The following is a 12,499-nucleotide window of genomic DNA, read 5'->3' as shown; positions in this document are numbered from 1 at the left end:
TGTGGGCAAGGAAAACACTTTCAATATCAAATATTCAGACGGTATATAAGACTGCCCAGCTCCTCCAGGCTGCCTCCTCCAAGGGACCATGTGACTGGTCCTGACTTTAGCCAGCTGGGCTGCCACACTAGGAAGACTGCAGCTATGCGGGCTGAAGCCCTCTAAGAATGTGAGGCAGAGAACTGTCATTCCTTTGCACAGGGATAGTTTATGTTGCACCAAATTTCTCTCACCAATGGAAAACAGCTTGGCTCTGTGTTTAAATAATGACCTTTAAAATGAGATAAACCTTTAGAAACCTTCTAAGGGAGTCAGATCAGTCAACAGCATTCACTAAACCAGAATTTTAAATATTCTATACATCAGTAACAACTAAGTATTTTTTTCCGATGAAAATCAATTTTTTATGATTCACTAAACTTAAAGATTCCGGTGCTTTCCATGTCTAACTTATGAAATAAAAACCACTTTTACATTTAAATGTACACACATTCAGGGTAGAAAACTCAGAAAATACATTATTCACAAAGGAATAATATAATAGCTATGACTTCCCTGAAATCTCACAGCCTGACACTTTTAAAATCCATTCTTCCTGTTTCGTCTGGGTGGGCCTGAGTATTTTTATGCTAAATAAAAATAGGAAATTTTGTTCAATTATTTTTCTTGATAGAATCTGGATGGAGTTGTCGGTGTGAAAATAGCAATCTGTCCTCCTATTTATATCTTCATAAAAGTTCTTTCTTTCTAACATGTGGTCTTCCATGAGGCATTACCAGGAGCCAAAACGTGGCATCTCCAGCCTCAGTTCTGTGCCTTCTACCTTTAGCAGGCTGAACGGATTTATGGTGTTCCCCAAGTCATGTATCCTTTCTGATGAAGCCATTAGCCTATATGGGTTACTCTTAAACTTTATTAGCTCACACAACTGTTTTATTTTCTCCAAAGTAGCAAACAAATATTCGCAGAGCTGCTGTAACTGAGTTGGCGAATACGGCTTCCGTGTGCTCTCTGCTGCGGTTCTCTCGATTCCCTGGCCCCCGGTGCTTCTCTGCTGTTGGACACTGACACCTTAGGTCATCTTCAGGGTCAATGAGCCTGGTGCTTTTTCTTTTCCATCATGGATAAGGTTGAGCTATGTCTCTTACAGGTTTAACCTTGTCTCTTACAATCCTCCCATATGACGGGGACTTGGAAATGGCTGATATTAAACCCACCAAAGCCACAGTCGTCACTTCTGTACCAATGTGAAATCTTTAGGTTTCAGGAAACTGAGCTTCTAGGGCACCGGGTTTATAATGGGCCCAGAGGGTACTGTATGCAGAAAAGGATACACAGCTTGAAGAATCAACATTTAGGCAAGGGACTGCACTAGAAATGACAGTAAGGTCGGGAGTAAGGTTGAGTTTCAGTCAGATATATATGTGAGTTGGGGTTTTTCCAGAAACCACCTGGCCTCTTCCCAAAGAGCAGAGTATGTGCCAGGAGAGGTCTGCTGGAAGCACGGAGGTAAGGAAGGACAGGATGTCTCTTTACTGACATGGTTGGATAAATCATAATTATTCAATGTTTAACCGTAGGTCATGCCAATTTGTTATACTTGCATCCCCTTAATGTCTCACATTTACTTTAAAACTTATTTACAAAATTATAGTTTTCTCCCCAAATCCCAATGACATTAACTTTAAAAAGGGAAGATTTGGAAAACCTACAATTTCCACAGGAAATGATCCCTTTAAATCATCTGTAATCAATGATTATGTAATCTATATTCATACCCATGACTATATTAACTAATTTTTTTTCATTGGAGATTTTATTGGAATACATTATTCTGCTGTTGGGTGTCTCTTGAAGAGCTACAAAAAGTTACAGAAATAGACTTTTGATATGTTTAGGCAGCTTAAAAAATCATTTTGCGGGGGAAGGTTTAGACTTATTTTTATTTAAATGGAAAAGTTACAGAGAAGACTGAAAGAGAGAGAGAGAAAGAGATCTTCTGCCCACAGAGTCACTCCCCAAATTGCTGCAATAGCCAGAGCTGAGCCTTCAGAAGCCAGGAGTGAGGAGGTTCTTTGGGGTCTCCCACATGGGTACAGGGACCTAAAGATTTGGGTCATCCTCGCTGCTTTCTGAGACTATAAGCAGTGGAGTAGCCAAATCTGTGCCTACAAGAGACACTAGCATGCAGGTAGAGGCTTAGTCTACTAGGCCGTGGTGCCAGTTCCACATCAACTAATTCTTTAAAAAGTTTTAGCTAGTTTATCTGTTCCTCCTACCCCATTTGTATGGGGATGTGAGAGCTTGAGGTTCAGTCAAGGTAGTGAGTCTGCATCCTTTAGAAAAGCAAACACCAAAGGAATCTTCATATAAATGATTACCATGATGAAATGAGATGTAGACACAGTACCTGAGAGCGAAGGCGGAGAGCCAACAGGAGTCGAAGGGTTTGAGGAGAAGCTGTTGTTAGTGTGATCTGGAGAATAGATCTTGAAACAGTGGGGAGAAAACAACAAAGCAGTTACTCATCAGGAGTAAGCATGTTCTGATTATTTAAGCTACAAGATTGTCAATGTCCCTCACTCAGAATTTTCTAGTTATGAAACAAACGCAACAATCAACCGTAGTACCCATTATTCTATGATGAAAAACTTCACACTTTATTTTTTTCAAAGTAAGACTTACCGAGCAGGCACAGGATGGTGGGAAAAGGAACTGGGCTGTGGTCAGCTGACTTTGGTTCTAACCTTTTTCCTACTAGTAACTGGCTGTGTGGCAATGGGCAAGCCACAGAGCCACGCTCCACTTCTCTCTTCATCCACAAAACATCTATGCTTTTCCCCAACGCTTTTACTATGACGAAGGCATTTGATTACATGAAGAGAAGGCCCACATTAAATACTTTTTTTTTAATTTAGGGCACAAAGCTGATATTATTTTATGTTCCCAATGGCAAGGAAAAACCAATCAAAAAGTCAACATCTTAGAGCAGCAAATCTGCACTTTCATATTCAGGGGTCCAGAATGAGCCTTTGAAGTAAACACTACTATCTGCTCGCAGAAAAATGAGGTATCCTGCCTTGTCAGCGGGAAGTGGGTTAGAAATGTTGAAGTCTCACTTTCTGATAGAGTGTGAGCAGAGAAACTGAGCCTGATGACATGCCATGCAAATGCCATTGCAGCTCCTGGTGGACTTCCGCTATTGCTATCTCCTGTATTCAAATGCCTTTTCCAAAGTGTTTTACGATGGTCCCTTGCAGGTCAGGCTCAGATGGTCACTGAGCACCTGTAGTACTCAGAAGAGAAATCTGCCAGAAAAAACTATGAATCCCCAGGCCTGGAGGGAATCACCAGTGTTGAGAGGACAACCAGCGGCAGGTGGCCGTGCACTGGAAGCTTTTGAGCTTTCTCCACCCGATTTCCAACAATTGCCACGCATATAGAGCTAAAATTTTCCAAAATCGAACTATCTCTCCTTCATTTTCTAAAATTTCCAAATGTCCACCTCTGATTTATAAAGTTCACCCTTCCACAATGGTGCTTGCCGAGTCCAAAGTCAATATTTCCTCACCGAAGCCAGTGCTTTCCCCAGGGCATCTCCAGTCTGGGAGCTGCCTGCTGCCCCGCTTCCTCTGTTTGCTGCAAAAACAAAAGACAGAATCCTAAAACCAGGCAGTGAGATGTCTAACAGTTTTCTATTCGTGGTCCATTTACTCACAATTTAATTGCATTTTTAATGCTAATTATAACACATTAATCTTTCATTAGCATTAATTTGTTTGCTGAGGTAGATGTCAAATATATTCATGTTACATTTTTTACAGATAAAATATAAACTTGACACCTTGGTGTAAAGACAAAGTATTTTAGTTACTTTTACTTTCCCTTTGTTGTTTGCATGGAGAACAGTATGTGCTGTGCTTGACAGTCATTTCTTAGAAGTATATGGTACTTTTAGGTCTCTGAAGTTTCCAAACTTTGCTTTCCTTCATATTTTCAATGCTGTGAATGAATTATCTTCATAGATAATTTATGCGATTTAACACACATCAAAATGGGTATTCATTTTAGAATTCCCGAGTTAAGATAAATAAAAAAAAATCTGTAAAACTGGCTGACACACACACACACATTCAATGAGAACTCCCAACCACTGATTCACTTCCCACAGCAGCTAGGACGATAGCCAGGTCCTGGGAACTCAATCCAGGCTTCCAGGTGGGTGGCAGGGGGTATTCTGCTTGAGCCCTCATCACTGCCTCCCAGGGTCTTCATTAGCAGGAAGCTTGGAGCCAGGAGCCAGAGTTAAGAACTGAACTGAGGCAATCTGATGTGGGACACAGGTGTCTTAACAGTCAAGCTAAATGCTCCCTCCACTTTGAATACTTTAGATAACATATCCTCTATGTACTTCAGTTTGTGTTCACATTCCAAATAGTTTATTAGCTCACTAAAAGGTAATATGGTCTTAGATACAAGAAGTAAAACAAACTTCTATATTTATGAGGCTTATCTCTGTCACTTTTACTTTTAATGTTTATTGGGTTTAAAGATGGGTGAGGGGAGGAGAGAGAGAGACAATGTTCTATCTGTTGGGTTACTTCCCAAATGCCTGCAAAAGCTTGGGTTAAATCAGGTTGAAACCAAAAAAATCTGGAAATCCACCCACGTCTTCCACATGGGCACCAGAGGCTCAAGTACTTCAGACATCATCTGCTGCTACCTCCCACCCAAGGAACAGAAAGCCCAACTTGATGCAGAGTAGCTGGCTGAAAGTAGGTACTCCAAAATGGGTTATCAACTTTCCAAGGGGTGGTTTAAACACTGTGTTGTAACACCCACCCCTGTACCATGTCAATTCAAAGCTAGTTCTCTTTGCCACATGCATCTATAGCTAGGTGGTCCATTTGGCTAGCCAGTGTCCTGAGGCTTCTGGCGCTAACGCAGTCTTGGAATTTGGGCTAGCCTGTGTTGAGAGGTTTCTACATTAGCACATAAACACAGTCTCTAAAACAAAGCTATTCAAGTTCCAGCGGAAGACATTTGTCACTATTTTGCAAATCAAGTAAAGGAAGTCTCAAGTCAATTGACGAATCCAAGTAAAATTTCAGTGCACTTTCAACATAGTTAAAAAAAATTATTTTCCGTTTCTGTTCTTGAACCAAGAGAACCCTTTCTGGAAACACACCAACATGATATGTAAAACAACACACAGAATCCAGATGTCCAGTGCTCAAGCTCTCTGCTTCTCCGGGTCATATTTTCATTCCCCTGATCTCTATTTAGCTTAAATTACACTTGTTATATATCACACACACACACACACACACACACACACACTGGCCATTTCATTCTTCTGATTTATATTTTACTTGATTTAATGAAAATCTACACACATTCTTTATTGTTTAATTGCTGAAATAGAGAAAACTGGGATATAAATAAAAAACATAATTGCCTTCTAACAAAACAAATCTGTTCTTTATTATAAATTCATATTTAAAAGATAATGTGCTAGTAATATTAAATATTATATGTACAAGGACAAACAAATCCACTGAAAGGAGGATTTGATGTAAAACGGAGTTTGAAAAGTGATCTGAAAATGAAAATGTAAATGCAAATGTGATCTGAAAATGTAAATAGCATATAACTTTTCCAATGCATTTCCATGACACTTCAGGGGTAATAACTTTTCCTGGTATATGCCTAGAAATTACATGTAGCGGCCAAAAGTAGTTGTGACATCTTCTTGATTTGAAAACAGATCTTTATGAAATGAAAGTACAGACCACACTGGAAAACAGATATCAAGTTATCTAATAAAGAACCTACACCAAACAAGAGTAAGACAAGGTTTCAATTACAGATAAAATTTGCTATAGTAGTAGCTATCAAAAGACTAATTCTTCCTTTGAACGATTTTAAAATGAAATGCATTTTCCTTGTACTTTCATTAAATCATAAAAAAGTTAAAATAAAGAAAAATTTTAAGAGTAAATGGTATATTGGGCCCAGCGGCGTGGCCTAGCGGCTAAAGTCCTCACCTTGAAACGCCCCGGGATCCCATATGGGCACCGGTTCTAATCCCGGCAGCTCCACTTCCCATCCAGCTCCCTGCTTGTGGCCTGGGAAAGCAGTCAAGGACGGCCCAATGCATTGGGACACTGCACCCGCGTGGGAGACCCGGAAGAGTTTCCTGGTTCCCGGCTTCAGATCGGCGCGCACCAGCCTGTTGCGGCTCACTTGGGGAGTGAAACATCGGACGGAAGATCTTCCTCTCTGTCTCTCCTCTCTGTATATCTGACTTTGTAATAAAATAAATAAATCTTTTAAAAAAAAAAGAGTAAATGGTATATATGATACAATCACATTCTAGCAGGAGAGAAAATATAATCATTATGATTTTTTTAAAAATACTACAGCTTTCTAAGTGAAGCTATTAGTGTCCATTTTATCCAGGGAGGTACAAAAACTCAGAAAAGTACAATAAAAAATAAATCAACTGCTTACTTCATCTTGTCACGAAAATGTTTTAGAAAACTACAAGGGCTACTCATGGAAGTCACTGATAAGAAAGGACTATTTTTTAGCACGAAGCCATTTCACCACAGAACAGCTGGAGAGTCAAACCCACGGGCTTACATTTCAAAGCATTTTATTGGGGCCAGGTTTCCCTTTCAGTTGGCATGCCCTTTGTTCAGTCTCGGAAAACACTGGAGCAGACACATTTGCTATGTGGGTTCTCTTGGACAGATTTCCACCAAAGGACACAAATCACCAGAAGGGAAATGTATGTTTCATTCTCAAATGGTAAAAATGGTTTTGCAGTGAGAAATGGGTTGTGTTTGGCAAAACACTGATCAAATCTATATTTTTGGCTTTAATGTAATAGGACATAATTACTATTCTCGGCTCAAGAGTTTTGGGATTGTCAAAATGCCCATGTAACAGAAACAAAGATGAAACTATTGCCTTAACTGGTAGGGAACATATTGATTCCTTAAATTATTTTGCTGCTTATCAATTTGTCTTAGGAGAAAATAGTCTTTAAGTAGAGCTGTAACACAAATGTCAACAGAAAATGAACAGTCATCAGGAGGAACTATAATTTTGGAGAAGGATTCATCACTTTCCAGCTACCCAAGTATTGTTCCAAGAGCTTGCACAGGTGCTGTTGTTGGCTACCACATGAAGCAGAAAGCAGGGTTTTGTGCTCGGGCTACAAATTGGACCACCCTGTGTCTCAATCCCAGCTTTGGGGAATGGCAGTTCCTGTGAGGACACACCCTCAGCAGCACTCCAGGCAGAGAGGTGCCTGGGGAGCAGCCCCGGAAGACAGGGCTGGGAAAATGTGTTTCCTCATAGCACACCCTTCACCTCAGCCTGGGAAGCTCCTGTGGACACCAAAGCCACAGGACAAAAGCAACAGTCCTGTGGTTTGAGAGAAGCCAACTAAAAAACCCATGAGGTTTCTATGAATTCTGTTGGAGCAACCTGTATGGGATTAAGCAATCAGAAGCAGCATAATAATGCCATGAGCTTATCTATCACGATGCTACAGAAGGGAACATTTTTAAATTATCAGTACTTTCAGAAAAAACCTCAAATACATGCTGCAATGTACTAATTTTTATTGGGATGAATTCCTGGGAACTCAGGAGGAAATGGGTGGGTGTGTTCATGGGGGGGTGGTGTACAGGAAATGGGCAAAAATTTAAACAAGTTCATTGTTCTCCACCGGTGGTCTCTCTAACTACAATGTCCTGACCTTCTGGATAAAATCCCTATTACCCTGATGCACTGTGCCTATTCATTGCCCAAGTGTATTCGAGGGCCCAAGATTCTTGTAAAATACAAAGTGAGTATTATGTGACTATTCTATTAACAAAATTACTGTGAAACCAAGTCCTCAAGGGGAAAAGGACATCATGTTTCTACTAGAAAAGCCACATCCTAAAATGTATCGTGTCGTACAAACATGTCATTAGAAGTGAAAGTTGTAAGGCAGATTAATTCATGAACCGAATAGATATTCAGGGTAATCTTTAGCACATGGTGCATTGCATCAATCTTGGTAGCCTGTTTCTTCAACACTGTTTGGTTTGGGGTTTAAAAACATGGGAAATAGCAAGCTTGAAAAAGCAGGCTAGTTAAAGACTAATAAAACAATAATAGTTATTATAACCATTATGTTAGTTACATGCAGAATTCCCTTTGAGGGAAAGAGAGGGTGTGTGGACTGAAACCACAAGGGTCACACCCTGTAAATGTATACAGATGGTAACTCCCGGTGGGGGGCTGCAGTGTTCTCATCCTTGAGTGGCAGGAGGTCCTCTCACTCCTTTGGATCAGGAAAGGCTACTGCATAGCACGGCAGGTAGAAGGGAAATGCGTGGATAGCAAATTGTGAACTGCTACAATCCCGCAGACATTTCTGTTATCTAACACTCTACCACACCTCCACGCAAACAGGCTCAGACGCAGCAGGACTGGGCTGGACTGCTGAGACATCCCAGCAGCAAAACGGTGGAGACGGCTGTGTGAATCAGGTGGAAAGGCTCTGAGTCCAGCCCAGAACCCCACCTGACAGCTTCTTTCACCAGCTGGGGATGCACTGTGGGGTGGGCAGGGGTGCTCTTCCAGTACTGATGCGGATCTGACTAGATCTAGATGCAGAAATCCTTCCAGTTGGGAAATGTTCACTGTTATCTCCAGAGTTTATCAGCAAGGCTTGAGAGAAAAGCTGTGGAGCACATGCCACATGGAAAACATCTAACTCCACAGTTCTCGCACAGATCCATGCGCAAATGTGTCATAAGAAAAGAAGAAATACCCTCACTAATGCAATCTAATCGAATATTATCTTTCTTAAGGGTTTCTCAAAAAACAAAAATGGTATTGGGCATTAAAGGCAGTGGTCTTCCTCCAAAAAGAAAAGAATGGCTTCCAAAGACATCACTGCTGTGTCAAGAAGACCGCACCCTGCCTTGCAGCTTTTCACTGAGAAAACGTGAAAAATGTGACGTCCACGCCTCAGTTCTTGCAGCTCATCCTCACGGCCTGAGTGTGTATGTGATCGCAAACATGTGGCAGGCTGTGTGTTCCCCATTTACCAATTATTTCATTAGCTCTGTTTGTCCTTTGAGAAACAGGCAACGTAATATTTCTGTATTTCCTGTATTTCAATAGCAGTGAGGCTATGCCAAATATTGTTCAAAGTCTACAGATGTATCCTATTAATCCATACAGTCTGTTGGGGGAAGTACCACCAACATCAGAGGAGAAAGCTTCCCTTCTAGTTACACCGACATGCTGCCATCGCCGGCTTCGACCACACTCTGAAAACCAAAGCGAAGCCCAGGAGAATCAAACTGTGGAAGCAACATGAGCCACCAGGACACTCAGCAACACAAAGCCTCATTAATAAGCTTATTTTCCTCTGCATTTTCACTCAAGGAGTCGGAGAACGTGAGACAAATATCTGTAATACATTAAAGTAACATCTGCATTTATGCCAATTAATAATGGTCTGCTTCTCCACATCTAATTCCCGATGAGACCTTTTTCCATTCTGAAAGTGGATTTTGATAAGCACACTCATTATGATGAAATGATTCATGCAACATATTCCCTACAACGCTCTGTTTTGGGTGTCAAACATCTCCTCTTTCCTCTTTTGAAATGATAGCTCTTCCAACAGGGTCTCAACCCTTACCCACAGCCCCGTGGCCTGTTGAGCATGAAGTCCACCCTTGGCATGCAGCTGAGCCCTTAGCATGTCCAAGGCTTCCACTTTGCCCAGATCTAGGAGTAAATGCTCCTGCTCATCCTCAACCACCCCAAGCAAGCAAATCCCCTTCCCATTGAGTCACATGTACCCCAAATTTACATGAAGTGATTTCACACCATCTCAAGCAGGGTCTTTCTTCACACTCGGGGCGCCTCCCTGCCAGCAAAGCTGTTTGGCAAATCAATCAACTCAAACATTGTCTGACTGTGTTTTCCTCTACTCAAGGTTTTGCTCCACCTTCATACCTTCCTAAAAAAGATGATTACTCAAACCACTAGCAGACAGGAAATCTGTCATGCAAGAGAATGAATGACCGGTCATCCTCCTTTGTACCAGGACCTCATGACTACAGCAAGGGGCTTTCCATTTGTCAAACCGCATTGAAGTGAAATATGCTTTTCTCACTCTTTCAGTTCTGCACTTTTCTTTCTTTCTTCTTGTTTTTCCAATTGTTTAAACTGCAATAATAGTTAACAACAATTTCTCTTTGCAACCTCTGTCCACAGTGCCCCAAGGTCAAATGGATGCAACACAGTTGTAGGAGCTTTGTTTTGAAAAGTTACAAAAATGGAAACTCTTGCTAAACTGGTTACTTAGTGAGACATGAGAGCAGAACGCCACCTGAGGGTTCATCTCAAGTGTGAAATAGATTACTGAATAAGCAGAGAGGGTATCACTCAGGCTGAAAATATATTTGTAACATTTGAAAACATATCCTTTCTTCTTCATCAAAGTATCTCCCACACAAGTGATTCCTACCACTTCCCAAAGTCCTACAAACAGACCTTCTACAGAAAAAGGAGAAACGGTGAAGAACTGATAGTGACAAATAGCAGCGCCACTCTGTAACAAGATCTCTCAGCAAACACACTGCGTGTTGTCACCAGTGACTCGCTGGCAGTGGTCTAGGTGCAAGGTAGGTGTGGGCAGAGCTAGAATCAGCTTGAGTGGCAGCCAGTGAAATCTGAGGCTTTAATAAGACCCAGGAGCATCAAGATGAAGTGCTCAAGGTGAGCTGAAGGTCAAGGCTGTTGAGACAGATGCTGTGGCAGGGAGTGGTCTTCCCACCAACACAACCTGTCCTCTGGATCTCATTTTTAGGCCTTCTCCTTAATGACCAAGGGCTGGTGGGGAAACCATCCTTCCAAGTGCGGGGATCACGGTGCCATCTGAGGAATGAATGAGTGACAGTGCAACACAGCTCACTGACAGCAGTGTTCTTGGTTTAATCATTAGCAAATCTGCCTGAAGGAAAGCTGTACATAACTTCTTGTCCATTGACGCTAACATATCTCTTCTCTTGGAAATGAGCAAATGCTTCTCTTGGGAAAGGCTCTGCAATGCCGCATTCCTCAGAAGGTCAAGCTCATCTAGTTATTAATACTCATCTAAGAATTCCACCTACATTTGTCTTCTGAAGACAGTGGCACACCATAGTAAGAACTTAACATACTGACTGGTGTTTGGGAAGTGGCCAGTAACTACTATTAGGAGTTGTATATGCTCTGTCCGAAGTCTTCCATGGCTCCTGTATGGGAAATTCACACTGCTGCCCGAGAGCGTGAGAAGGGAACGTGTGTCTACTTGAACCCTATTCAATATAATGACTCACAATGGACAAAGTGGCCAAATTTCAGTTTCTTGTGATAAAAAAGAAGGGATTTTTGGTCAAGCCAGTGATTTTTCTCTGTTTGGTTCATTTGTTTGCTCATTCAGTTGTGTGACAAGTATTTACTGCCTAATTGCTGCTCAGTTATGAGGAGGAAAATAGAGGTCCTTCATTATGCAAGCCTGACATTGATTGACTGTCAGAACGGGCATTTCTGTGACTCACCCATTATGCTGTCTGTTCCGTTGGCAGGAGGTGTGCAGGAAGAGGTGCTGTAATGGTTTGTACCACTACGATGGAAAGTGGACATCGGAGGAAGACTGGAATTGATGTCTGCTGAGGAGTGCGATGGATAGCTCTACAGCAAGAAACACAAAAAGTAGGCCACTCAGTCATAACATATTTAGCAAGTTAGTTTTCTAATACTTCTTTCAGAATTCTCCAGTTTGCAATGAAGACAGATTCTAGAATTTCAAAATAGCCAAGACAACATCTTGCTTAGATCTGACAGCTTTCATTTTTCAAATTAGAAAATACATAGATATCTAGTCGGTTTGGATTTGCATCAAATGAAGAGAAATAAAATGATAATGTAGGACACGAGAAACGACCACAACCTCTAAGATCCACACACTATTGCTTAATTTCATCTCCGCGAGCACAGCTCCGTCTCTATCATTATTGTTTGGTGGGTGGGATATTTCTGTTGTTGTTGGAGCACAGCCTGTTGATCCAGTGAAAAAAAAAAAAAAGCCCGCTACAGAATGAACAAAACACCCTCATGATTCACAGGTTTGCATCACATTGCATCCTGACCTTCTGGATACAGAATGGTAAAAAAGGAAGTGGTGTCACTTCTTATTATGTTCCTCAATGCTAACAGCCAGAATGAAGAGGTCAATCAAAAAGCTAAAGCACGATGATGACATAAATGTGTAAAGCATCAGTAAGTGAAGCCTTAAGTCAATGACCATTTTGAGTTAAATCAGAACCGACAATGAGACACTTCAATGTGTTTTGTTTCTCACATGCCTTTTCTATTATGTCTATCGTGCAACTGGCAACTGGTTAGGAAGAACTACATTATCACAACATTA

At 41.3% G+C, this 12,499-nt stretch overlaps 1 protein-coding gene across 20 annotated transcripts in view; it reads right to left on the bottom strand.

Annotated features, from left to right (window-relative positions):
• TCF4 (transcription factor 4) overlaps positions 1–12,499 on the bottom strand; it is a 360,801-nt gene that overhangs the window by 31,062 nt on the left and 317,240 nt on the right. For all 20 annotated transcript variants that reach the window (XM_058677038.1, XM_058677044.1, XM_058677037.1 and 17 more), the window contains 3 exons: positions 11,628–11,760; positions 3,572–3,639; positions 2,411–2,489 (listed from right to left, as the gene is read on the bottom strand). In XM_058677038.1, the coding sequence (XP_058533021.1) occupies positions 2,411–2,489; positions 3,572–3,639; positions 11,628–11,760 (280 nt within the window). The remainder of the gene's footprint in view (positions 1–2,410; positions 2,490–3,571; positions 3,640–11,627; positions 11,761–12,499) is intronic.

The sequence above is a fragment of the Ochotona princeps genome, chromosome 18 (assembly GCF_030435755.1).
Source record: "Ochotona princeps isolate mOchPri1 chromosome 18, mOchPri1.hap1, whole genome shotgun sequence".
Lineage (NCBI taxonomy): Eukaryota > Metazoa > Chordata > Mammalia > Lagomorpha > Ochotonidae > Ochotona > Ochotona princeps.
This window is presented reverse-complemented; position numbering and strand designations above follow the sequence as displayed.